Genomic DNA, 27,171 nt, shown 5'->3' with positions numbered 1-27,171 from the left:
GTCATTTGTGACACTTATACAGTATGTGCAAAAAATCTTACGATGCAAAAGAGAATATGACATCATTGTAGTCTGTAGGTTTTTACAGATAATCAGATGAAAAGCAAATTAATCAGCAGACTTAGCCTTCAATAGCTTTCTTTTTATTTATTATGGCACTTTTTACATGTTTACACATCCCAAATAACTTTGAGTCTTCCATTTGTCCTATTACAGCATTTGAAGACCAAAACAAATGTTATATTTGCCGTGAAGTTACCTTTTTTTTTTAAAGCAAATTAGCATACCAACCAAAAATAAAGAATCCAGTTTGTCAGATTTTATTGCATTTTCAGAATGTGAGCATCATTATTTTATGTATCATCAAATGAAACCAACCATAACAAGTTTAAAAATGTTCATAACCTGTGAGGCAGCCACAATTACAGTTCATCCAAATACTCTTAAAATGTTTTTTTTTTTCAGGACAAGATGCAATTTAGTCATCACTTTTTGATTAGCATTCGTCACTAATATTCATCCGTACCTTGAGCTGTTCAAGTAAAATATTAAAATAAACGGCAAAAAAATATTATTCCATCCATACAAACAGGTGCAGGCTCCAAGGGACGCCAAGGTAAACACTTTGTCGTTGGCACACCAGGAGTCACATGTACATTATTTACATTAAATACGCAAGTAGACATGCAGTTCCTTTAAAAGAAGCGTGTGGAAAAATAAACATATGTCACATTCTGTTGTTGTATTTTTTTAGTCTCCGGGAAGCATTCCGTTTGTTATCTTTATTCATTACAAAACATGCTACTTGATCGACTCCAACTGGAGTGGTGGTAAAGCTGAGTGCTCCTTCATGCCAGGCAGCAATTCATTAAGCAGTTCTTCAAAGCAAACCTGATAGATGTGGCGTTCAGGAAGTGGCAGATTTTTGCAATTTTGATTCAGTTCCCCGCCGAGTCCTGCATGGCAAGTGCAGGAGACCCTCAAGTCCGAGGAGGATGGCGGTATGTGAAGTGTTTTTTTTTTTTTTAGGTCCGGACCCAGCTGAGAGGCACCCAGAAACACTCACGCTCCAGTCTTTCCAAAATACTCCGCAGTTCTGTGCAGGCACTGGCGGAGTCCTCCTTGATCAGGACCCGGTCAACCAGATGTCCGTACTGCTGATCCATCTGGATGGCGGACTGGCGCATCTCTTGGAGATCCTCGTCCTGTGAAGGAAAATCCAAAGGAGTCATACACCTGTGTTGGAAACTCTCTGATCTACCAAGGAAATTAATTTTGGGTTGACACCGGGGACAGAGAGAGAGGAAGGTAAGACCATGTTCTGACTTGAGCTGTTGATCGAAGCTATTATGACAAACTTGAGTATCTGGCTCATCATTTCATGAAGGAACTGCTTCGGGAAACTCACCGTAATGCGGCCTTGCTCTGCCCCTCCCGGCGAGGTCGCTGTGGTGCGTCGCCGTCTACTTTCAGGAACCCGGGGTTTGACAAAAACCACGTAAGGCTTGAACTCCGCCGTCCGTAGCCTTCTCAAGGCCTGCAGCATCAGGTAAAAAAAAAAAAAAAAAAAAACATCGGAATAATTTATTCCAAGGACGATTGCGGTTGTATGAGCACGAGTAACACTTGCAGATACCTCAGGCTGAACATCAACGATGCACATTTTGTTCTTGGCCTGTACGGAGCGGATGGCCTCGATACTGGTGCCGTACTGGTTTTCCTTGTACTCGCCATGCTCGATGAACCTGAAAACCAGAATCAGATGCATGCAACATCTGCATATTTTTTCCAAGATATGCCATGCCATTGCACAATTTCAGTTTACGTAACATTTTTGCCACAATGACGCCCTACGCGGCTGCACAGTTTGCACAGGCTCATTGAGCCGACCTTCAATTTTGGAAATTTCGATTTTAGTCCCATTAATTTGCATCACCCCCTGTTAATTCCCATAGAAAGTTTCCAACTCTGAAATTTCCTGGACTTTTGCAACCCTACTTGTTGTTGACGACATCGGTGTCAAACTGCTGCTTGGTGACAAAGTGATACTCCACACCTTCCTTCTCATGAGGTTTCTTGGGCCTGGTGGTATCTGCAAGATGACCAATAAAATGGTTTCGACCCACTGAAAAGACATTTGGATTCGGGGAGGCGCAGACTCACGTGGTACTGCCACCGCATAGCGATGCGGGTTCTCAGCAATCACCCGCTGCTTGAGTTCATTGATCCGCGCTCCGAGAGAACCTTCGACAATGAGAAACATTCCCATTCAATTCAACCGTCCCCGAAGGCACCACTTAACTTCCTTGAATGTCTTCCCTCAGCTTTACCGATCAGAACCACCAGTCGAGGCCTCTCGTTGGGCCGCTGCTGGTAGCGGGTCACCTCCTCGTAGGTCAGGAACTCAGAGTCTCCCGGGTCAGAGCCGTCACTTGAGGAGCCTTGTCGGTCTTTCCGACTCAGGCGGAAGCTCCTGCGCAGGCCGGCTGATTCGGAAATGGTCGGGGTGACAGAAACAGATGGCATGGAAAAAAAAAAAAAAGGGTAAGATGAGCACCGCACAAAAAGTGTAAACACTTGAAAATTGCTACTCATATCCATGCATTTTGAACCGGTTCGATACCGAATGCGGTATTGTCTTAGAACAGTGATTCTCAAAGTTCGGTTGGCTTCTTCCCTCTAATGGTTGATTAATTAAATGTTCAAAATGTGCATATTGAGATTTTCAACATTTTTTAAACTCGTCAATCTTCATTCATTTGTAAATTACAGTTCAGTTGTATTTAACATTAAAGTCCAATACATCTTTTAGAACTCGTTTATTCATGTGTTTTGTTTGTACTTTTGTGTACGATATACATTGTCATTGATTCATTATTCAAGAGCTTTTTTGAATTCCCTCTACTTAAGCGTGCCAAGAATTCTTAAATATTACAATGGTGCGCAATAACATTTTACGAATGAAATCTCTTCCTCGTTTTTAATGAATCATTTTGCCTGTTATGTTACAGTCTATTAATATTTGTCATTATGGTGCTATTCAAAGACCCACGCGTTTTTTTTTTTTTTTTTTGGGAGGTGGCACTGCGATGTCAAAAGTTTGAGAACCACTGTCATAGAACTAAAGCTACAGGGCTGAGACAGGACAGATGGACCCGACCCTGGGCCCCACCCCACAGTCGGGTCCGTCTGTCATCCGGACGGCAGACTACACACCCAAGGGAAGCCGGCCACCGTACCTGAATAAAATTCCCAGGAAAACACCTGACCACAGGAGGGCATCACTGCGTTACGCTTAGGAGAGACTACAACTGGTGTTAGAGCTTGACCCCACTTAGCCTCACACGTGCACACCAGGAAGGTGAACGAGCAGCAGACGTGCCTGTTAAGAGTGCGCAATGCGTCCAACGTGGCAGGAGGGCCCTCGTGGGGTGGTGGTTAAGGGTGGGATTTTGGGTGGTGGTAGCGGCAAAGGGGTGGCGTACGGCTCCAAGCGGGATGCTGAATGTACCGGAAACACAAATGTTTAAGGTGACGCTACCGGCTGTTTTGACATTACCAGTGAGAGCATTCCAGCGGGATGGAGGGAAGCGGACGGCTCATGTTTGGCTGAGGGGGCGGCATTTCAGAGGAAGGGCTGGAGTTCAGAGCCCCTTTCACGCTGTGCGCCAATGCTGGCTTTTTTTTCTGGAATCCCCCCTACCCACTCTTAAGACGAGGAAAACGGTGAGCAGGATGTTCTTGGACTCACCCCAAGCCCAACATTCCAGCTCCTGGCCTGCGGTCGGCGCTATCAAACAACGCATACCCAAATTTGGAAGAAATTCAAATCACGTCTTTGTGCTTGGCAATAACTTTTGAAACAATTGACTCGTCGTTTCATTGTCACGCTGTGCTATTCTCCGCCGTGTGCCTTTATTATTGTGGTCATCATTGTAGCTCTGTTCATATCAATTCATATTGATCAGTATTACCAGTACTACAACTTGGAAACTATTCGGAGGGCCTTTACCAAAAAGATTAATTGGGAATGTGAGATACAAAGCGGGCTTGTAACTTTTCCTCATTTCCGTAGTAGTATCACAGGCATACGAGGATGGTTCATTGTCGGCCATACCCGCCTATTTGCATGTGTCAGTGGTCTGCGTGAAAGGTACTCTCAGATGCAACATGGCAGCTGTAAAAGGGGAATAATGAAAAGTTCGGATTGATGTGTAGTTTTTACTTTCTGCAAAATTGGCCTGTCAGCACTTTGGTTCGCCTGTGCCATTCACACAAAAAATCCTGTATTGATTTCAACGGGGCTCGTCAGTGAGTCTGCGGTGTGAAAATATCTCACCCGTATCTTTTACTATTTGCCATTCACACGGTCAAATTCAAAGCAGATTATTTCTCCAAATTATACATCATATGGTTAAGTTCCAAAACCACCTGATGAGGAACCGGTCGGGTTCCTTTTTTCACACTTCCTCTGATTGTCTGATAAGAAACCAGCTTGAGGCCACACATCAGGAACCAATTTCCACCAATCAATATCATTTGATATTCTACCCGCGCGCTCGGTACCTTAATGCAAGCGTCCGAAAAAGGGCTAAGGTACAAACACCAGAAATTGTTTGGTGGAAACTGGGTTTGAATCCATCTAGCACTCTAATCCTGGACCCTCCAACAGCAACCCTCAACCCTTGCAGCCAAACATCCGGGACCTCCCCCAGGGCCCGTTGCATCGGGGGAACCAGCCAAGTGCCATGACGAGCAAGATTAGCAGAGTGTACGCGCTCTCACCTATGTACTGTCCATTGAAATAGCCCTCACAGTCACAGTCGTCTGTAGAGAGGTAAGCAGGGAAAAGAAGGGATGGGTGAGCAACACGGGTGGAGGGCACCTTGGAAACAATTCGGAGGAGGCGGGATTGGAATAATAAAGACAGAATGGAAAATTTTCGGGATGGTGCGACTTCACCCAAACAACGCTGAAAAAAATCATCTACACCCAGTTTCAGGTGGGATAACATCGATATGACGTGTATGACATCTGGTAGCACAATGGAATAGTGGGAAGCACATCTACCTCACACTTCCGAGGTTCTTTGAATTCCTCCCACATTCCAAAACGATATGGTGATACAGTATCAGGTAACGATACCGTGCGATATGCATAAGGTCGAGCATTTTTTTGACATGTGCCAACTTTTCCTTCTTCACGTTCGTAGACATTGTGATGTATTTCCTGCCATCTACCAGTTATCGAGCGGCGTAGATTTGTGGCAGTATCAAAATGATTGCAGTATCGTTACTCCGCAGTTGTTCCTTCCCCTTATCTAGGCGATACTCTGTACGCTCATTTGTGACATCATGAAAGTAGACTATGACACACACACACACACACCCCGTTATACAATATTATTACACACTATTATTTAGGTGGGGTGAGGGATTAGACGCAAATCGGTGTGGAAATATGCACGCCAACATGCCTTTGCCTTTAAAGCCATGACGATTGCGTTTGTACTCACCTTTATCGCACGCTTGATCGTCTGAGACAGTAAAGAAGACAACATATAATATATGAGAAGAACAACAACATACAGTACATAAGTGGTGTCACTATGCTAGTCTGAGATGAAGGTGATTTTGGTTGGTTTCTAGTGCGCGGACAGGCAGTCTTACATTATAATTTTGTCCAAACTACGACTGTTTTATTGTTTTAAGCAGCTTTATGTTAGACGGACACATTTGGGCTTCAGTTCATGGAATGCGTTTAGCCCTGTTTAATTTTGTCGGGTGATGACTGGTGGTGATGTTGATTACTGTGTTAGCATCTTGCAATGGCCGCTAGCTAACAAGTGAATGAAGCTTTTTTTTTTTTTTTTTTGGTTTTGTTTTGTTTTTGTTTGTTTTTACAGATTCATGTAGGACTGAAAACTATGCCTCAGACAAGTCGTTCAGCATCGTAGCGTTTCGGTAAGTTTCTCATGCTAGCCGCTCGCAAATGAGTTGAGTGTGTTTTTAACAGATTAATGTATGTCTAAAAAAAAAAAATCTTGACTCTGTTATATGTTGTTTTATTTTGTGTTGGACTGGTTAACTTCTGTTGATACTTTGTTTGATGTGACAAAAATCCAAATTGCCATATGCTGGATTTTAGGGGATAAAAGTCACGAGTGGGGGAAAAGCAGCGGTCAGGCCCCCCAGCTGGGGCAGGAGCGGGAATTAAGATTGGCAGAGGGTAGCTGCCATGTTACTAAGCCACGGTGGCCTCCCCCTCACTGCTGCACATAATCGGATCGCCTGCTAGCGAACATCTCATGCTCTCCCGCAACCCCCAACCCACACGGATTGAGCCACCGCACACCTGGCTGCATGTTCATAGACCCCCAATGGACCACCATAAGGAAGCGGGAAAGTGACCTATTTAAGCAGTCATCGTGACAGATAAGGATTCATTCATGTCATTATTAGGTCATATTTATGAAAGGTATGGGAAACTTACAGGAAGGCGTTTTGGGGGACTTGGGATTGGGGAGTGTGCCCACTTTCATCCTGTATGCCAACCGCCTGGTGAGGAGGAAAAAAGGGAGAAGCATTTGGGGCATTTTTTTTTAAAAATACCTTATTCCCTAGGTATTTTTACGTTGAGGCGGCCATGATAAATAACAGCAGTGCAGCAAAGCTTAGGCTACAAAGAAAGCACATAATAATTCACACGGTTGCTTACCTCTCCTGGAAGTGTTTGGACGGGACAAGTCCAGCACGCAGGTTGCTGTCACCCACTCGCTTGGCCTGCCACCACGTAGGGTCATCCTGGGTCACCACCTGCAGGATGTCGCCACGTTTGAAGGGAAGACCGGCCTCCTGGCATGGCGTAGCTTTGTCCTCCAAAGGGATGTAGTCAAACAAGGCTCTCAAGTACACCTGGGTCCAGTAGAAATTTACGTATAATAAGTTGAAATACCAACATTTGTCTTATTGGAGCTTGACCGGGCCGTGTGGTGTAATTGGGCCTTATCTTGCCAAAGCGCAAGTGAGAATAAATCAGCTCTTTGGCAAGCTACCCGTCACGGAGCCTCACCTTGCTCTCCCTCAGTCGGTCTTCCTCTTTAATCGCAGGGATGATCTTCAGAGTGATGGAGCCCTGCGACTGTGACTGGATGGGTCGACGAAGAAGGAATTATTCAAATCAGAGGGAAACACGACCATCCATCCGTTTTGACTCACCAGCAACTGACTGATCTCGTCGGGCCTCTTGTGGACCACCGAGACGCCGTTGACTTCCCTGAGTTCGTCTCCTACATGGACCAAACCTGCAAAGAACCACAAAGATGACAGCGAAGAGAAAACAAAAATCAGTCCCAGAGGGGTGCTCGGTGGGATTGATCTATTTACGTTGACATCTCTGTATGGTCTCTTTGCTGCAACGAAATCCAAGTTGCTAAATCCTCGGGAGACTCGATGGCGTATTGTAACATATGGATCTTTCTTTTGATTCTTTAGCCGTCTTCACCTTCAAACGCATCTCTGTGTCTTTTATCATTCGATAGCAGTATCGTCATTATCGTCAGTTGGCTTCCAAAATTAGCTACAAAAAACAGCAATCGGATGAATAACGGAGGCATGGGCAAATCATTCGGATGCAAATTCCATTCCAAATTGTCAGGAGATTTGTAAAAAGAGAAAATGTGCTAAAATTAGACAGTGATGTGCAAAACAAACAAGTTGCTAAAAAAAATGCCTCTTGATTAGATGAGCATTGGCTTTCTAAAAAAAGGGATTCTTCGGATTGGGGATCACAGATAACTCGGGTTTAGGTTTTGTGTTTGAGGTTAGGATGGAGGGATGGGGAATAGTGGTAGGGGTTATGGTTAGGAATTAGTGTTGTAATCGTGTTAAGAGATAGGCATAGGTTAGGTTTAGAAGTTAGCAGTGTAAGGTGAGGGATAATGATTAAGCTTGGAGGCTAGAAGGGTTAATGTTAGGGGAAGGGGTCACTTCACAATTTACCACTTCTGTCCGCTGCGCCCCCTCTCATGATACGAGCCACAATTACCGCCGCAGTGGCCTCGTCCCTCCTGATGGTGGCGCCCTGAGGTGTCGGCACACACGCGGTATGCGATTAAAATCCGATCTGTGTGACTCCTGATTGCACCATCTTTAATTTTGGTACGCGTCAGCACTGACCAAAGGTTCTTTGTTCTTTACCAGGCGCACAATCTTCACCGACTCCTCCTCCAGGTCATCATCGTAGTCGTCTGGCAGCGGCGGCAGGACGGGATCGAAACTCTTCTGAGCCACCGTGTCGTGCACGGACAGAAGGGCCTGGCAGTGTACCACAACACCGCGACTTCAATTACAACGACAAAAAGTGCATCTATGATTGACACGTGAGGAGACTAATGACAGGTGTCTTACTTTGAGATGCGGTGATGTCAGCAATTGCAGCAGCTCCCGCTCCTCCGTGTTCATTGGGCGACTCTGCATTTCCTCTGTCACCTGTCAGTCACAAGCACACACAAATGGGCTTCCCGCCAAGCTCACTCAGAATTGAGTGGGGCTGTGAGTGGTGAGCGGGGACCAGGTCAGCACTTTTGCCTGGGCTGCAGGATGCTGGCCCCTGAATGAGATGTGCCTGGAGATGACTCGGCACTTTTTTTTTTTTTTTACAGCTTTCAAACAGTTCTTGTAATGCTTCTTGGCTGGAGACCACTCAGGGTTATTACCTCCGCCAAGGACATTATTATGTCCTTTATTATTATTGTGTACGTGCGCCTCCATGGCCATGTGTGAGTGTTTAATCGACTTACGTCTTCGGCTAGAGAGGAGACGCTATGCAGGACAGGAGTTGGACTTTGTCTCTCATACTGTCTCAACCTCTCATGGATCTGGAACAGAAATGTTAAATCATATGCCACATTGGAGTTGCGTAGAGCATTTTATGTGATGTAAATATGGAATATTAGAGTGCTATAGAACAGAAATAGTTCATTAGATTTGTATAGGTCTTTTAACTGTGGCACAAAAAAGCGGGACGATTAATCGAAATTTAAATTACGATTTAGATTTTGGTTTCTCTTGATCTTTAAAACATTATCTAGAAAAACGATGATTGTGCAAAACGACGCAGTGCGTTTACAAGTTTCCGACGTTGTGAAAGTACGCTGAATGCACCGCCGACGTTGACAAAGTACCATGAATGCACCGTGTTGATTGAGTGGCAGGTGTTCGGCGTATGTGATTCTGCCGTCTCTGAGCGTGCTTTAAGGTGACACACGAGTTGGAGTTTACTGCAAAAGTAAAAAAAACAAAGAGGATAACAAAAAAATCATTGACAGCATATGCTAAAATCGCGCACGCAAATGGGGTGACACACGAGTTGGAGTTTACTGCAAAAGTAAACAAAACAAAGAGGATAACAAAAAAATCCTTGACAACATATGCTAAAATCGCGCACGCAAATGCAACAGTCAATGGAGGAACCCATTGAAATGCGAACAGCAACTCGCATCCACTCCAGGTGTGATTTCCTTCAAATAACGAATATTCACACCAAAAACCCGTGGAAACACATTTACACAGGTAAGACTCTACCCAAAGGCACAAATTGCCCCCAATGTATGAACGAGTTATATGAATAGAGTTCAATCGCAACTACCTATGGTGTCATTAAAACGCGCAGTGATATTGTACTTGGTTCAAACGTACTTGGTAGTATATTTGAGTGTACTTGCGAGTACGTTTCATACTCGCAAATACGTTTAAATACGTGTACTTGCTACTCAAAATATTTTTACTTCACATTGGCAACTGTACCCTAACGTAGCGAAGCAATTTTAAAGAGTGATGTGTTCATTTATTGGTTTCGTTTAAATGCTGCTACCGATGGACGTGCGCTAACCAACACGCATTTCCACGTGAATCGTGACATGGCACGAAATGCATTCCCCGAGATCCCAGGTTAGCCCAGTCAGTCCCAAAACTTATGGAAATAACATAAGATAACTATGATAAAGAGTTACAGGTCGTGCTTATTCAAGGCTTCAATGTATGCACCGGTGCAAGGCATCACACTTGACAAAAAGAGCAACGTGTTCAAGAAAAAAAAAATGTTCAACGTGCTGGTGAATGGACACCAGGCTATGATGATACAGTGGAGGTACAGCGTCAGTTCTTAATAATGTTCCTCACCTTCATCAGGTACGCCAAGCTTCTCTCGCTGAAGACATCCTTGAGGAAGACCATGTCCTCCTTGTGGTTGGCATCGGGCCTCAGCTGTGAGGTGAGCAGGGCCAATGTCTCGTGGAGCCCTAAGAGGACGACAACGTCGAGGAGGAAGAGGATTAAGGAACATGATCGAGCCGGCCGAGATGACATCAAGGGTCTCATCTCACCTGCTCCTGCTGTGAGCACCGGCATGGCTTCTTTCATGGATCCTCCAGGTGAGGAGGAGGAGTAAACCTACCAGGTTTGGTCACACTTAACTTTCACAAAGTGGAAATATGAAAAAGATTAACACATAGAAATGCATGTCTTAATGCTGAAGAGCTGATGCTGAACTGAAATGTAGATTTTTTTTTAATCTAAAATGTGAGATTTGAAGCTGGGATGGTTTGGTTGGTTTGAGAAAATGGAAGGACTCTTGTTTTGATATGGCCCATACAGTGAAATGCCCATATTAAAATATGCCAGGACGTCTACGTCAGCAGCTCCACAAATAGACTCAGACACTCTCTGGGTAGCGATCCAACAAAAATGTACTCTGCACTCAAATCTCATTAACAGCTTAGCGGGCGGATCACACAAACATGATGGCACTCACCAAGGCATATGATTGGACATCAGATTTTCACGATCTGTCCCAAAATAATCACCCTCCCTCCCCCCCACAAAAAAAGTAGTGATGTGAATACCAACAAGGACCTCCACCAAGGCCCAATGATCATAATGTGGATCCAGCAAAACACATCAAGCTATTGTATAGTACATCCCTCGCAGGACAGAGGAAAAATTCTACAGAGCAACCACTTCTCTCCCACACCTCCCTAAAAAAGGCTAATGAACTAATTTCAGTCATTTGAGGAACTTCCAGAAGGAACATGAATTTGAGCGTAATGCTAGCTGAACATCTTTCCATATTCTATACAGTCCAGACATATATACATGTGTATAATGATGATACCGTAATTCTGATTGTAATGTGACGTTGACAAAGTATCGTGATCGTATCTGAATAGTTTTTAGGATATTGTGACGTTGTAGCTTCAGCTTAAAGGTCAAGTATGTTGAAAACACCTTCTTTGTCACGTGTATCGACAAAGTATCGTGACGGTATGATGTCACTCTTCGATACAACTACAGTGCTACGGCATTTTGTGCAAATGTAAACAGCTTGTATCGTGAACACATGTCACGAATGAAGCTAATCCTCTTGTTTGCGCCTCATCGTCCTCACCGTCGTCATCATCAATCGTGATCACGGTGGTCCCTGACAGAAGGGAGTGGTCCTTGCACCCCCGTGAACACGGCGCGAAACTACTGCACCCTCTTCCCCGCTGACATATTGCCGCTCCCCCATCCCCCGCTAACTCCTCCACCCTAGCCTCAGTCCCTCATCCTCCCTGTGCAGTATCACGCCGCTCTTTCTCGCCGGCAGATGGAGGACACAAAAAAAGGGAAAACAGAGGGATGAAGGGATGAGGGAGTGTTCCATCTGGCTCGTGTTGATGGCGTTAAAAAGGCTAAAAACATGAAACAAGGTGTCCTACCTTCTTCCGCTCCTTCTCTCGACGTCTGCAGCCACACTGCTGCCTGGCTGGTCTTCCTCCCGCCACCGCCTCCTCCTCCTCCTCCTCCTCCTCCTCCTCTTCCTCTTCTTCCTCCTCTTCAGGCTGCTGTGGTCACAAACCTGCTGTGCACTGCCCCCCCCCCCATTTTTTTTTTTAATGCCCCCTCCTTCCATATCGTTTCCCCCTCTGTCGTGTGTTTTTGTTTGTTTTGGAATTTTTTTTACGCATTCTGTGCATGCAACAACTGGATAAAAATGCCATGGGCGCCCTCACCCTGTCCCAAATCAATCAATAAATCAGTGTATATATATATACACACACACACACTTTTTCACATGGTAATTATGGGTGTTACCATCTGGACTGTCATATATCTTCAGCTAGACACAAGCTGGGCATTGTTTTTATTTGAGCGAACACATTTTATGGGTCATGTCTCTATTTCAAAGCTGGAACTCTATTGAAAATATATTTTGTTTTTGTTTATACATGGATATTATTATATGTGAAGCATTGTGCTACTATTTTTTGATACCAAGGTTTTATCATAATATAAGTATGATGTCATGTTGTGAAACTACAATATAGCTAATTTGGAAAGGTATGGTATCGTGAGAATATTATCGGATCTTTTTCGCGTCTGCGGTTCAGTCTCGTTAGTCGCGGCAGCTCGATGCTGATTGGATTGCATTCCTCTTTTCCGAATCCTCAGACATCTCCGATGACTGCTCAAAATGGATATTGAGCACTCGGTCGAGCCTTCGTGACATATGATACAGATGCACCATTTTCTTCATCGAAATTGATAGAAGTAGAAATAACTCTGCAAGCAATATTCGAAGGCACGTTTTGACACTAACTGTCAGAACCGCGGTGCAATAAAATGACGAAAAAGTACATCGCCCTTTTTAGTGTTGTGATTTAATCCAGCCGCATTTATAATAAATCTGAGGTTTGGGAACTGATCCACAAACATAAATACAGTTACATGTAGTATGTCAGTATGACTTGGTGGCTGAGATTAGGTCAGATTTATTGTAGACATCATTCGGCTTTAGGAGTGGGTTCCGTGTTGAAGTACGTGATGCGGCAGATGCCAGCCAACCTTGTATACCACAATCAGCTGTGCATCTGCTCTGTACAACTTCTCCTCTTACAAGCAATAAACTAGAAACTCTTGTTATGCACCCAAAACGGAGGGGTTCTGCGCAATTATTTAGCAATCTGGCTTTTTTTTTTTTTTTTTGTGTGTTAGTCATTACAAAAAAAAACAATTACAGGTACCCTGTTTTTTTTTTTTAATTAAAAGATGACTACTGTTTGAATTTAAATTATTTATTCAGCTGATGTGCAATTATTTACAAAAAACTGTACACACTTATAAAACACAAATAAAAGAACAGCAGTATGATGACAAAAGTGATAGTTGGCACACGCACCACAAAAAAACCCCAACATCGTTCCTATCAACATTCCAATATGTTTAAGGTGCTAAAAAAAAAAAAAAATTAAAAATCCCTTCACCAGCATTTGGAACGGGGGACCAGCCCTTATTTTGTCATTATGGATTCTTATTGTAATCATAATAAGCCACATTCAATAAACCATTGCTTGAACAGGTCATGTCGCACAATTTCAATTTCAAGGCGACAAGGAAAACAAAAATCACCAGTGACACTTACTGGCCACTGTTAGCATTGCTCGACTCTGCACAACCGTACATCGTCAGCCTCTTTGATTTAAAAAAAAAAAAAAAAAAAAGTTTTAAGCGTCCATCGAAAGGTGTTGGGAGAAGCTGTGTCAGTTTTTCTTGTCGTCGCCTGGCAGGAAGTACGGGTTCTCATGGCCTTGGACCAGGTACGTGTAACGTGACGGATTTTTACTTGTGAAGGTCTTCATTCTGTCCGGGTTGAGATCATACGATCCTGACTGAAATGGCAGCGAGAGCAGTCGATGTGTTAGTCACATCTCTCTCACGTACACACACATAGCTGTAGACCACCACCACAACTACCCGGCTATAAGCTCACTAGCACCACCACCATCTCTTTAGATCCCGTCACCATATCTGTAGTCCACACTAAGACCACCAGGAAGGATGAAACCTTACCTTTTTCCATCCTTTCTGCTTCGGAGGAAAGCCCTAAAGCGACACATCGGGAGTCAGGCAAAGCAGGGGAGCATGGGGGGAAAAACGATCTACGAGCCGTACTAGCTACTAATCTAGCTACCAAATGACATTGTCGTTGCAGTACATTTAAACGTTAACTGCAGAAAAGAACGGCAGGAGCCTGAAGCTTAGAGATAAACGTCTTAGTAGCATGATACGAAATACCTGCACAATGAGTCTGACAGCGGACAATATGATTGTTACTGATGGTATAAAATCACCATACTTCAAATGATACAATATCAATAGAATCATTTGATATTATTAGGATCTAATGCAAAAGTTACCAATAATAGCGTGTTGCAAGAGTATCACGATACCAGAGTACCACGATACGTTATTGTCATGATACCAATGAATGGTATCACGACACAATATAATCACAATGCAATTCCGAAGTTACAAATGGTATGACGATATCATATCGTGTTGCTTTGCCAACAATCCCAATAGGTCACGAATGGTATCGCGATAAAATATCATACTTTGACAAGGTTAATTGTCCTATTTTGGTGACACTTTGGCAGTGATACAGATGTTATGGTGATATTTGATACCGCTAGTGACAAAATTGCGATCATCACGTGACGAAATCCATAGAACAATGCGAGGCCGAGGGCACAGTGACATTAATTTCAGTTGACCCCGGTGGATGGTATCCGACAAAATGGCAGCGCCATGAGATTGATCAAAGTGGATGGATTAAAGTAGTAAGCTACTTTCAGAAAACTTTGCCATGATTTCCCTTTGGTGAATAATATATCAATACATGAAGATGCGGCACTGTGGATCTTAACAGCTGTTTTTTTTTTCTTCATAATAAAGAGGCCTCCTGAAAGCGAAGAGCGCGGCTCACCACGCCATTGCCGTTATGCCGTTTGTCCATCATCTCCATGGCAGACGCAGCGTCCCAGGTGGCAGCGGTGGTAGCGCGCGGAATGGGCGTGATGTCGACAGGCCACGGCTTGGTCAACTCGCCCGCCGAGTATGGGCTGGGGTCACTGCACTCCGCCTGGTTGGCAGAGCACTTCCACCTACCGAGGACGGAGAGGGTTATTTATTATTTTGGATGTGTTTTGCTAATATTTTAATCTGACAATTACTGTAAATGTCCTTTCACATATGATGTATAGAATTATTTAATATGAGCATTTCTGGAATTAAAATTGTACCCATGTGGATGTGTGTGTTTGCTTAATTTTTTTTGGTTTCATTTTATTCGTTTTTCTCAGTTTTTATTTTTTATTTAATGTTCTGTATTGACCAAGCTTGATTGGCAGAAACACATCTGCCGAAATTGCAATGCATTTCTTTCGTCTACTTTTCGTTCCTGTGTCGTGGACTGCCCCCTAGTTGTGAGTAATCGCACTACATTTTTGACCACACATTGAATGAAGTGTCAATGGACTCACCAACAGCAGTAGGAGAGCAAAGCCAACAGTAAGATAAGTAGAATTCCGCCTAAAACGCAGGAGACGATGACCACCGCCAACAGAGAGGCTGCCAACACACAATTTTGTTGTCACTCTTTGCTCACAACGCAATAAAAATCGGTAATTTAGTCACTCACAGTCAGTGCAGTTGAAGCCTGCGTATCCAAAGGCACATCTGGGCGAGAGAGGAGAAAAAAAAAGACATTCATTGAAATGTCCATATATATTATATACATATAACATGTATGTATGCAACTTTAAATGTGTGGATTTACTCACTTCTGGCAGCTGTTGCCCACCACTTCCTGACCGCTGGGACAAGCTGCAGAAATCCACAAGGATATTCATAAAAAAAACACTTTACACACATGCAAAGTTGTCATTCAGATGCTGTTGTTGGTGGTGAGTCCACTTGTCATTGTTTTTTTTGTCATCGAGGTGATTGTCGGTTGGATCAGTTGTTGTCAATAACATGAGAGAGTTGGTGGTTGGTCCGGTTTTTGTCATTGAGGTTGTCGTTGCTTGTCAGATTGTAGTTTGTTTGTTTTTTTCGTCATCATGGTAGTCTTGTTGTTGGTCGTTGAGGTTGTGACGTTGGTGTTTAATTTCATTGGGGTTTAATTGTTTGTGAGTTCTCAAAATCTGTTGCTGTCCTTAAGGCGTCACTGTTGTCATCATCATAGATGTCGGTACCCTTGCAGCTGGTGTTGGAGTAGACGGTGGAGATGTAGCCGGCTTTGCAGGAACAACCCACGCGACCATTTGCGCTGATGCACCTCGTGGTGGTCGCATCACAGGGAAGCGGAGGCTGATCGCACAGCTTCGTGCCTATAAAGGATCAAAACAACATCAAAAAAAAGTGAGGAAACACGATCATCAGTTTCACCGCTCGTCACGAGATGGTGTTCGCTCACCGCCGAATGTCGCGTTGACCAACAAGCCTTGGGAGCTGCTTCCGATGGCATCCTAAAAAAAAGTGAGGAAACACGATCATCAGTTTCACCGCTCGTCACGAGATGGTGTTCGCTCACCGCCGAATGTCGCGTTGACCAACAAGCCTTGGGAGCTGCTTCCGATGGCATCCTTGATGACCTGCTCGACTGCCTCCTGAGAGGCCGGCGTGTTGTCAAAAATGTTGTTGACGGTCGCGATGACGCTTCCCGGGCTGCTTGGAAATGCAAATCGTAAGAAAAAAAAAATTCCTGATGCCAGGTGGGGCCTTTTTTTCTGGGAAAATAACTCACGCTAGCTGTACCACGTCGGAGCGGATGTATCCTGGTTGACCCGCAAAGGCATCGCCAAGCTACGAAACAATGCAAATGTGTTCAATAAACGGGGAAAAACGCCCAAATATCGTTTTGTGTGACGCTCAAAGCTGACCGAAGCAGAGATGTCCGCCGCCGTGTCCTGGAACGCTTTGGACGACCTGTTCAGCATTTCTTTGGTAAATGTCAAGGAGAGTAGGTGGAGCTGCCCAGGAAACACTTGAGCTTGAAAAAAAATGACCCAATAAGACACGACCACCGGCGTTTCACTCGCATTTCGAGTCTCGCTTACCACGGAGACAACGGTCGCCCACCAAGAAACTCCCGGAGAGACACTGGCAGGTTCCGTTCAGGCAGACGCTTTCAAGAGGACACTGTTCCGCGGGGCAAACTGAGGACAGATGAAAAGGTGATGCGCTGACGAGCCCATGATGCGACAATACAAAATCTAAATGGTACAAACCTATAATTGGACCCTTGGTTGGGCCAGGCGGGGTCAGAGTGGGTTTGTCGGTCGAAGTCGGGGTGAGGCTGCTTGTTGGTTGAGCGGATGCTACATCGTAACGTTCAAAAACATGCGACAATCAATCCAAAGACAACACACCAATGTCTGCATTGTTGTTGTTGTACCTCCTGATGTTGCCGCTGAGGTGGTGGGACTATTTGTGGTGCTGACGGGCGACATTTCCGTAGGGCTGCTCGGGCTCGCCGTAGTTGTGTCATCGTCGGACTGATTGGCGGTTGTGGTCCAGGTTGTTGGGCCTTCGGTGGGTGTGGTGTTGTCGGTCCATGTACCGGTTGCCATCAACGTTGTACTGATGGTCGGGGTGATGGTTGTCGAGCCGGCGGTTCTTCCGGTCGTTAACGTTGTGTCGGTCGAACTCATCGGCGTCATCAGGGTGGTGCCGTCAGTTGCCATCGTGGTTGCGTCGCCGTTGGTCGGACCGGGCGTCGTCATCAAGGTTGTGCCCCCGTCGGTCGGACCGGTCGTCGTGTGTAACGTGTCGTTGTTGGTCAGGCCGGTCGTCGTCATGGAGGTTGCGTCGGTCTGAACGGTTGTCGTCAGCGATGCGCCGTCGTCCGTCGGGCTGACCGTTGTCACGGAGGTCGTTTCGTCGCTGGTCGGACGAGTTGTCGTTGAGGTGACGTCGTTGGTCAGACCCGTTGTCGTCTGCAATGTCGTGTCATCGGGGGCTCGACCGGTTGTTGTCGATAACGTTGCGTCGGCGGTCGGACCGCTCGTCGGCATTGACGTCACGGTGTTCGGCGGACCGCTTGTTGTCCGTAGCGTTGTGTCGTTGTTGGTCAAGCTGATTGTTGTTACGGATGTTGTGTCACCGTCCATCCAACTGGTCGTCGCTGCCGAAGTTGTGCCGTTATGGGTCAGACCCGGTGTTATCGTCATGGTTGTCTTGTCATGTGGACCAGTCGTTGTCATGAATGCGCCCATTGTGGTCGTTGAGATCGTGACGTCGTTTCCTGGCCCGGTTGTCGTCAACATGTTGCTGGTGGTTGGACTGGTTGCTGTTGCTGATGTTCTGTGGTTGTTTGTTTGACTGGTTATTGTTGACATCATGTCAGTGTTGGTCGGACCAACTGTCATCACCGAGGTTGCACCGTTGTAGTCCGGGCCGGGCGTTGTGATCCAGGTGGTGACATTGTTGCTCATGGTTGGGTGTGTGACTTGCGTGACCGTCGTCATGGTGGAATCGTGGTCGGGCGAATGTGCCGTCGACGTGTCGTCGATTTGGCCTGTCGCTGTCGGGACGGTGTTGCCGGTGACGGACGTTTCATCTCTGACGGTTGTCGTGAGTGGATTAGTTGCGGATTGCGTAGACGTCGCGTGGTTGCTCAGCGGACTGAGCGTTTCTGTTCTCGTCGTGTTTTCGCCGTTGCCGGACACTCCCGCGACTGTGGTGCTAACATTGTCCGAGTCGACTGCCGTCACTACGGTCAAAACAAAGATGAAGGAAACGATCAGCAAATTGTAACAACCTTCTCTTTCTTGTTACTACATAAGGAGAGAATTTGATAAGATGACTGATAGAGTCAATATAAACGCATGTAAGTATAAATGTGTGTGTCATGTATAATCTTCAGCGATACTTTACCACATCAATGTAAGTCATCTTGTTTGATAAGCAAAAAAAAAAATTGTTCTACTCTAGAAAGATGGTTTTGTAGTGACAACTAAACTTCATGCCAGTATTTTTATGAAGACAGATTTTTTTTTTTTTTTTTTTTATGCCCCCCCCCCATCCAACCTGCCATAACATTTACTGTGTGTTTTGGCACTGTGTCATTGCTCCTGCGGTTTGAATTCCGCTTACTTTGAAGGTAATCAGTTAGATCAGAACCTTTTTTTTTTGTTTTAAACATTCTTTTCTCTCTAGTTGAAACTAATCTCTTCAGGAATGCGGTGACATGAGGAAAAATATGACATTCCGAATACCTTCTGTTGTTTGACATTCCTAAAAAAAACAAACAAACGTGACTCGGGAGAAGGCAGATACAACTGATACGAAATCATTGGCATCCTGAAGACCCCGTGTGGGGATCCAGGTTGGAATTTTAAAGTAAAGGAAGGGTGGAGAAAATCAGCTGAGAAAAGGGGCGTCACGAGGGAAGTGCTGCTTGTCGTACGACTGGATTCTACTCTTGAAGAAAGCTATTTTCAACTAAAAAGGAAAACCTTTCTAAAGGTTAATGCCGCTGCGTCAACGCGCCGGCATACTTGCTCGTCAACGTGAACACGAATAGCAAATGCAGATTTTGGGTGCGGGTCCGACCTTTAATATAAGTATTGTGTCAGGATTAGAATAGCTGCATGTCAGAAGTAGCATGACAACGTGGCCGCCGCGTCGCATGGCGACGCTCTTGTCTAGGTTACAATTTAAAGGTGGCGCGCTAATCTGAGATCGGATGACCAGTGATGGCGATTACAAAACCTCTTACACCGCGTCCAGCAGTGCTCGCGTTCATTCACGGTAGCCCCGTCACGCTCTCGCCATGCCGTGTCGTCTGCGCACACGTGAAAAGGGGCCGCGGGGTACCGAAGGTTATTACATTTCACGCCGAGACTACTTTTCACATTCTTTCCGTTCAAGGAGTTGGCACATTTTATCCTTGATTTTCAAACATAGTCCTATCACGTTGTCAGTGTTTGACTGGTCAAGTAGTGAGCATGGTCGTTATGGGAACGAGTCTTGCCGAGATAGGACATTAGTGTGTGTTTGTTCAAGTGTACGGAGGTGTGTGCACGCGTTATCGGCACCTTTGATCTCCGTATAATGGTCGTAGTGGAGCACCGAGTGTGTGCTGGCGCCAATAAAAAAGGCAGCGCAGCAGGAGGAAGAAGTCAGCCTTTGTTAAATATGGAATAAATCATCGCCACTTCCTTTAAAAGACGTTCGATTGCACATGTAGACTTTTATAAATATCGGTTTAAAATATGACAATGTTTAACTTTTAGTTCAAGGCATCAATCAATTTCATCTTCATTGAGTCAATATTAATCGCGAGCTGTACTTTATTAATACTTCACTTATTTTTTTTTTTTTAATAATTATACAGATTTTTATTTTCTCTGTGTTTACGCATGGATTACTCTTTAATCTATAACCTTTATCGTACCGTATTTTCCACACTAAAAGGCACACTGGATTATGAGGCACACCTTCAATGAATGGCCTATTTTGTACATTTTTTTTCATACATTGGGCGCACCGCTTTACAAGACGCAATCCACTAGATGACGCTCAAGGAAACGCCAACAGAATGATCAGATGTCAGTAAAACGTATTTAATAAAGCAGCGACACAGTTCACTTAACCAACAGCAAGTTAGAACATTGACTCGTGAACTTTGAACTCCCGCCGCTCTATTTCCGTGTTAAACTGCGTAACCCGATCGCCTTAAATTTGAACTCTGCGTTGTCAGCACGTCTCGAGCAAGGAGCCATTTTGGGGTCGAAATATCACCGTAATGGCCATACACAAGGCGCATTGGATTTTAAGGCGTGCTGTGAGCTTTTAAGAAAATGGAAGACTTTTAAGTGGGCCTTTTAGTGCGGAAAATACGGTACTGTCATTTTTTTTCAGTGACATTTTCAAGCAACGCCCGAAAGAATAGAAATAATGAAACGTGGGGGTGTCTGAGAGATGTCGTCTGTAGGTGTTATGTAATATTAACGACGTTAGCCATCCGCTAAGAGGGGGCACGGGCGTCGCGGGGGCCGCCGGCGTGCAGTCGTTAAGAGTGTGTTGTCTGTGTGGGGTTCTCCCGCTGCAGATAATCCCCGCAGACACAAAAGGAATGACTGGGTCAAAGGTGCTCGACAAACACAACACTAGGGAGGGCCGGATCAGAAAGGGTCCGGCTTTTACCCACATTCAGATCGCTTTTAACGTTTAAAAAAAAAAAAAAAAAGTGCATGTTTGAGACACACAATGACTCGACTGTCGAGCGCTCATCCCGCCGGAGGCACTGTCCCTTCCACTTCCCGTCATGACCCAACTCTTGTCACAAGCCGCGTTCAGGCAGAGAGCCCAGAAAAACCTGTAACAGAATACCCAGCGTTTATCCGCCGATGCCTTTTGCATAGAATTCAGTGAAGGCGGAATCCAACTAGAACTGTGAAATGAGCACCAACTTGCTTTCGACACAACAGAGCGTCCGAAATGAGCGTCGGCGCTGAACTGCCTTCTTTGTATGTGACCTTCCTGGAGCCAAAACTGTGACCGGGTGCTTTCTTTCAGTACTTCGGCTTGAACGATTTTAAGAAAAGAATGAACTGCAATTTTTCTGGCAGATTTTGCCATTTTGATCCAGTTCACAATTTTCTTGAAATCAAGCTCCACTAGGTAATGTGACAGAAAATTACAACATATGCGGGATCCATTGTACAGTACCCTCATGTCGCTGTTTGACGTATGTGCACGTTTGAAACATGTCATGCGACTTTCAGCGGAACTCAATAAAATGGCATCAGGAAGCTTTTATGGAATCGCTTGAGGGGATGGGTACACCTTCAAATTGCAGTGGGGGGGGGGGCTGAAAAGCGATGCGGAAATTACTGGAGGCCAAAATAGAAATCACAATTTGGTTTTGATGTAGCTTATCAGGACGAGAAAAAAAAGACTACGTATATAAATAAAAAAGTGTCTTAGTTGAAGTAGAATCTGCCGTGTTCATGAAAAACAAAACCCATTTTCATCCAAATTGTCAGACATCAATGGCATCATCAAATAGCCACACTCGATTACAGGCGAGCACCCAAATAGAAGTACTTGCACTTATACGACTCGGCCTGTCCATAAAAAAGCCGTCTGGGTTGGATCTCAACTAAATAAACAAGAGTCGTCCGCCAGTTCTGAGATCCTGCTGTGGAAATAAAGCCCCATGTGCGCTCGAACAGATGGCCGCGTCGCACGACCTCTGCAGGTATCATATCCAATTAAAGCTGGGCCAACTACCACGTAAGACTTAGAGTCCTCTTGCACTCTAATCCACACAATTGGACGCACACAAAACAACTCCAGCATCATGGTTAAAAAAAAAAAAAAAAAAGGGGGCGGGGGAGAAGAAATTGAAGTCACGGTTGCTTATTGCAGAGGAACGGGAAGTCAAGCTCCGTATCTCGCTACACAATGAAAATGTGGAAGCTGTGCACAAAATGGGGAACATCAGCGGCTCTCGCTAAAGCAGAACGCGCAAGCGAGAGGAAATCACCACTTCAGGCTCACTCGATCACGCTTCGGTCAGGGGAATGACATCCTCGGGCACATGACGCCATGTGATGAGCCTCCTAACCCTAGGCGGGGAGACCGATCAATTGCCATCAAGCGTTACTATTCGTTTGCATTATGTTGTTTAAAAAAAGAAGAAAAAAAATGAAATGAAATTTAAAAAATGACTTTTTGGGCTGCTCCATGTTAGGGTAGCAGTTGTCGCTTAAATATTAGCGCCAAGCCCCGTTTTCCACCAATAACGGGGACTCGGTTTATTGCTTTTTTTTTTCCTATTGTAGGAGACTCAAATAAATAATCCTTCCCGACTTGTTGGCGCTGTTTGAAAATGCCAGCCACACTCAAACTACCCATTCAATGGCCCCATTCAATACGGTAAACAAATGACCTGCGCTGCTTCTTCTTATACAAAGAAACTCAAACGAAATATTGCCGCGAAGCCACAAAGAGCTTCCATATCTTTTTTTTTTTTTTCATTCAAGATAAATGTTTCATCTTACCCTCAAATTTTTTTCAAGAAACATTTCCACCAAAGCAGTTCAGTAGGGTTACCCCCCCCAAAAAAAAAAAAGAATTTGGCAACCTTCTGTCGAGTTATTGTACACTAATCAAAATTAACCCTAATGGGCGAAAACACCCTGAATCTCCTGAATAATCAATTTCCAAGCATGCGCTACGTGACTTGGACCGATCCAATCAGTGAAAAAAAAAAATGGTAATGACCCGAATGGCGGCTTTCGTGAAATTTCACGAAAGCCGGTGATGTCAGTTGCTGTCGTCAAACATTTATCTTGCCCTTATAAATGTCCTGTAATCCTTTTTGGTTTGTATGAAAGAATAGAGTTGTCGTCACCCTCTGTTTGCGTTAATGACATGAGTCAAACATGAGTCGATGCAATTGGCAAAGTGCAAACACTTTGCTCATGGATTTGAAGTACATTTTTCAGGTATGGCTCGGTAGAAGCAACCTGTTGCTATCCACGCGGCAGAATAAAAAGCTTTGTGTTCAACACAACAGATTCCACACCGAGTAAAATACATTTATGAGAATGCTCAAGATGATCATTATTTCAGTGTCGATACTTTTTTTGTTGCCGCTTTGAGTGTCGTTATGTGAGAGTTGGATTTTAAAATGCATGCCATGGCTCAGTAACATTTGGGAAACGTTGCTTAACTATGTGATATTAGTTTATGGCTCACCATCCTTTGGTTCGTTTTGAAATCACACTAATTTCGTGTCACCTTTTGAATTGTCCAAACATGAGTTGATGCGGCTAAATGATATCATTTGCACAAACATCTTTTTATTGTGACCTATATGTACATAAAAGCATCCGTGTGGACAATGCGAGTCGTGTCCTGGACGTAATAAAAGTCTGTTTATACAACCGGACAGGTCTGCTCTCTGATATTTATCGCATTTACTAATACTTTCAACCAGGTGTGCCGCAGGAAGGAAAACCATTTTACTAAAACGTTATTTCCTAAATGTAATGTATTTTTGTTCCTCTAGGGCCAGTGGTCCCCAACCACCGGTGTAGAAAGCACAAGGCAGAATTAACCTGTTGCCCTACGTGTGAAACTCCCCCCTACACACACACACACACACACACACACACACACGCACACACACATCATTTTGTGTGGACCCCTAAAGCAAATAGTGTCTAGTTCATGTTTCTTTCCAAATGGATTTTTCATTTTCCCCCTCCGAAAGTCTGTGCCCAAATGAAATTTGCTTTCATCCTTTTTACAGATGCCTGCCCCCCCCCACCCACCCCACCCAAATCTGGTCTAAAAATACATATGGAACAATAGTATTTATTAGAACATTTCATTTTAAATGCTGTTAGAGTTGATGCCATCACATCTTTGAAAATCATAACAGAGTTTCTGATTCACATCTGTTTTTGTTTTGGCTGTACCCTCCATGACTTCTGATTTTAAATTCAGTTTGCTTTTAAACATCTGTATCATAACAATTCAATACAAGGCGTACTTGTGTATAACAAACGTTTATAACTGAAATGGAAATGTAAGTGATGATACATTTTCAGTAGTTTGATGTGGCCTGTGCTAAAAATGGGTTTGGCACCCCATATAACATAATAATAATAATAATAATAATATGTTCAACTCAACAGGCCCAAATTTAACAGTATTTAATATGTGAGTAAATTGAGAATTAGTATTTTGTTGTTGTTGTTGTTTGGTAGTGTACCGTGAGAATTTCCATCCAAAAATACGGTACACGAATTGTCTCAATAAAAGTTGGCAAGTACTGATATTAGTTTATGGTGTGAATAGTATTCTGTACAGTTGAGGCCAACATACAAAGCAACGGAAAACGTTTGTTTTGTTTAACCAAAACAAACAAAAAACCCGATGTAATCGTCTTGAAACGTGGTGCCTTAGGAGAACCCCAAAAGTGGCAAGTTGACTCACCCATGACGGCGACCGCGACCGCGACAAGGAGGGAGCTCAAGACACGCGGCTGGTGGAACAGCATCGTTCCGATGGTTCGCGAGTTTCTGCGGGTGTGTAACGCAGGGCAGAGGCGTCTCTGAGTGCGTGCTACAGGTGCTTCTCTCCCAGGCAGTCCGAGGAGGCTCACTCCGGGGCACAGTCTCTCCCCCCGCTGAGGCATTATAGGCTTTGCTGGTGCACCTTCCGATTGGACCGCCCTCGCTGTCAATCATCGTTACCCTCCCGAAGCTTCCGCCCACTCCACCCATCTGCCGGGCTTGCCAATGGCGACACACAAAACGGCTACTGTACAATCAAGTTCTATTTTTAACACGATTGTTTGCCCCGCTTTCTCTCACGCCGGCCGGCCGAGCAGGGAAGCCACAAAGGCGACTACACGACAAAGTAATGTCAGTTGTCGCAGCGCCAGGGAAACCTCCCGGGTTAAGACCGCTAAAGACAGTCAAGCAACTTTTAGCATCCTCGCTAACGTTAGCGTGCTCACTTTTTGCGCAGGTTGCCGCCATTTCGTCATGATTGAATGCAAGCTCCCTAAAACATAATTCGTATAAAAATGGTTTTGTAAGCAGCAAAAAAAAAAAAGTGTGCGATAGTTTGCGTGTAAATGTTTGAGTGGTCAGAAATCCATATTTTAACTGCGTAGAAGGTATTTTTACTCTTCACCATATTCCTTCCCCACATCAGCACTATTATTTACCTTGTAAAGTAAAAAATAAAAAAACATCACAAAAGCTCTTAATATGTTTAGTGTTTGTAATTAGTCGTGACTTCTTGAAATAAGACCATAGTGTTTTCACTGCCACTTCCCTATAATTACAAAATAGCTGGTGCTATTTACATTGCCAGTAATTGATTGAACATTTTTAACTTCCACCTTTTTTTATAGAATAACGTGACTCTGTTCTCATCGCTGTTATCATCTTCATCATCAATACATTGATTGTGGATGAATCACACCACCAAAGGTAATAAGCAAAAAAAGTGTCATGAGGAAGTTTTCCAGCAAATCATTCATGATGAAATACCAGCGATATGGAGTAAGAATAGTAATAAAAAAAAGATGAATAAAGACAAACATTTAAAATGTAATGGTAGTGATTAACATAGTTTAGTTTTAAAGCTTAGTAGTGTACTACAATGATTTCATAGGTTCATTAATTGTTCATACTGTATAGTTAGCCGTGTATTTTGTGTTTTACAAAAGAATGTGAGCAAGCATGAAGTGAAATGTTACATCAGTAGTTATATAAACTAAAGATTGATTTCTTTATAAATAAAACAAATACACAATTATTATATACATTTTTAAAAACAATTTATCACAATACTATTTAAATTCTATATGTGTGTGTTTTACCTTGGAAGTTCCAGTAACAGGTTTCCATATGGTTCCTGTTCCTGTGGCATAAAGGCCTCACGACGTCGTGCTCGCCTCCCGCTTATCTCGGGCTCACATGTGGCAAGTATCCGCCATTTTTCAATTTCTTTTGTCATCGTTGTCGTGGTTGCCGAAGCAACCACCGGAGGACCGGGACTCTCGCCTCCTGCTGTCCAACCAAAGGGAACCACGAGCTTCAACCATTCACCTCGGAACAGGTCCTGATTTTTATTGACAACATTGATTATGAACAGTATTTGAAAGATCTTTTAGAATTATTAGGATTATTGTAATAATGTGTTGTTATTACTTTTGAGGTCAAGTGTGATACATTTGGTGTGAATGAGAATAACCGTTGGTAGCCATCTGGTAACTTAAAAGTAAAAATTAATTCTGGAGGCTATAGTTTCCACCCTTTTTCTGTACCGCTTAGCCTCACCGGGCTTGCAGATCAATAGGAGCCTGCCATAGCTTACTTTGGGTGAGAGGTGGGAGACCACCAGGGCCATACACGTTTTGGACAAACAACCCATTCTTGGTGTAGAAAATGGCAAAATAGAATGAATGTAATAATGGTTATGTTTTTGAAAGTTGCTAAACTAACTTAAAAAAAAAAAGCCATTGCGAGTGTTTTCGATGGCAGCGAATGTTGCTTGTCAGGGTTCGTTCAAGGTCGCAAATGTTTGCCAACGGTCAAAAAACATTTGCAGGGGTCCCACAGGTCCTCAAAGTTCATTAAAATCCATTAAAAAAACAAGTTGTAAAATTATGTTCTTAATTGTCGCTCCCTAACCCCGATTGCCCAAACGCCAGTCGCCCAAACCTCAATCCAGGGTTCCCACGGGTTCTTAAAGTTCCTAAAAATCCATAAAGAAGTTGAAAATTATGTTCTTAATTGTCCTTAATTTTAAG

The 27,171-nt window shown here is 44.1% G+C and overlaps 2 protein-coding genes and 1 long non-coding RNA gene across 9 annotated transcripts; 1 reads left to right on the top strand and 2 right to left on the bottom strand.

Moving 5' to 3' along the window:
• Window positions 1-745: 745 nt before the first annotated feature.
• mpp3a (MAGUK p55 scaffold protein 3a) lies at window positions 746-12,986 on the bottom strand. 6 transcript variants are annotated; one of them, XM_019896534.1, is made up of 20 exons: window positions 11,759-12,983; window positions 10,385-10,474; window positions 10,182-10,300; window positions 8,801-8,878; window positions 8,409-8,489; window positions 8,178-8,315; window positions 8,001-8,082; window positions 7,218-7,303; window positions 7,072-7,146; window positions 6,718-6,914; window positions 6,493-6,557; window positions 5,516-5,536; window positions 4,786-4,827; window positions 3,240-3,305; window positions 2,331-2,486; window positions 2,164-2,244; window positions 1,999-2,092; window positions 1,637-1,745; window positions 1,409-1,537; window positions 746-1,205 (listed from the first exon to the last, which is right to left on the bottom strand). In XM_019896534.1, exons 2-20 carry the CDS (start codon window positions 10,419-10,421, stop codon window positions 1,026-1,028), a joined length of 1,836 nt encoding a protein of 611 aa, XP_019752093.1. In that variant the 5' UTR covers window positions 10,422-10,474; window positions 11,759-12,983; the 3' UTR covers window positions 746-1,025. The 6 variants fall into 6 exon arrangements, with proteins under 6 accessions (XP_019752093.1, XP_019752099.1, XP_019752071.1 ...); XM_019896540.1 differs by having other exon boundaries at window positions 10,385-10,451; XM_019896512.1 differs by having other exon boundaries at window positions 10,182-10,474; window positions 11,759-12,986.
• On the top strand, window positions 1,166-10,273 carry LOC109532101 (uncharacterized). The gene is made up of 6 exons (XR_002171313.1): window positions 1,166-1,308; window positions 1,388-1,549; window positions 2,325-2,544; window positions 5,906-5,963; window positions 8,202-8,399; window positions 10,191-10,273. It is a non-coding gene; the product is annotated as an uncharacterized LOC109532101 (long non-coding RNA).
• A 301-nt stretch (window positions 12,987-13,287) lies between the features above and the next one.
• On the bottom strand, window positions 13,288-25,130 carry LOC109531941 (mucin-5AC). Of its 2 annotated transcripts, XM_019896482.1 has the most exons (14): window positions 24,840-25,130; window positions 17,278-18,594; window positions 17,111-17,200; window positions 16,940-17,038; window positions 16,763-16,872; window positions 16,627-16,685; window positions 16,414-16,547; window positions 16,076-16,210; window positions 15,662-15,704; window positions 15,520-15,557; window positions 15,362-15,449; window positions 14,806-14,983; window positions 13,890-13,922; window positions 13,288-13,708 (listed from the first exon to the last, which is right to left on the bottom strand). In XM_019896482.1, the coding sequence occupies exons 1-14, from the start codon at window positions 25,039-25,041 to the stop codon at window positions 13,580-13,582; spliced, it is 2,655 nt and encodes an 884-aa protein (XP_019752041.1). In that variant the 5' UTR covers window positions 25,042-25,130; the 3' UTR covers window positions 13,288-13,579. The 2 variants fall into 2 exon arrangements, with proteins under 2 accessions (XP_019752041.1, XP_019752047.1); XM_019896488.1 differs by lacking the exon at window positions 13,890-13,922.
• Between the last annotated feature and the right edge of the window lie 2,041 nt (window positions 25,131-27,171).

This window comes from Hippocampus comes, unplaced genomic scaffold (genome assembly GCF_001891065.2).
Source record: "Hippocampus comes isolate QL1 unplaced genomic scaffold, H_comes_QL1_v1.1 scaffold10, whole genome shotgun sequence".
Taxonomy (NCBI): domain Eukaryota; kingdom Metazoa; phylum Chordata; class Actinopteri; order Syngnathiformes; family Syngnathidae; genus Hippocampus; species Hippocampus comes.
The sequence above is the reverse complement of the archived record's forward strand: the minus strand, read 5'-3'. Positions and strand labels throughout refer to the sequence as shown.

Bases quoted from the DNA above. Each gene is read 5' to 3' on its own strand.
- LOC109531941 (XM_019896482.1), bottom strand. From the start codon at position 25,041: ATGCCTCAGCGGGGGGAGAGACTGTGCCCCGGAGTGAGCCTCCTCGGA. The intron at 17,201-17,277 runs GTACAACAACAA...GTTACGATGTAG, and splicing joins CTCAGCGGCAACATCAGGAG to CATCCGCTCAACCAACAAGC. The intron at 15,450-15,519 runs GTGAGTGACTAA...GTGTGTTGGCAG, and splicing joins AGGCTTCAACTGCACTGACT to CCTCTCTGTTGGCGGTGGTC.
- mpp3a (XM_019896512.1), bottom strand. From the start codon at position 10,421: ATGAAAGAAGCCATGCCGGTGCTCACAGCAGGAGCAGGTGAGATGAGA. The intron at 8,490-8,800 runs GTAAGTCGATTA...TGTGACTGACAG, and splicing joins TCTCCTCTCTAGCCGAAGAC to GTGACAGAGGAAATGCAGAG. The intron at 4,828-5,515 runs GTGAGTACAAAC...ACCTCTCTACAG, and splicing joins CGATCAAGCGTGCGATAAAG to ACGACTGTGACTGTGAGGGC.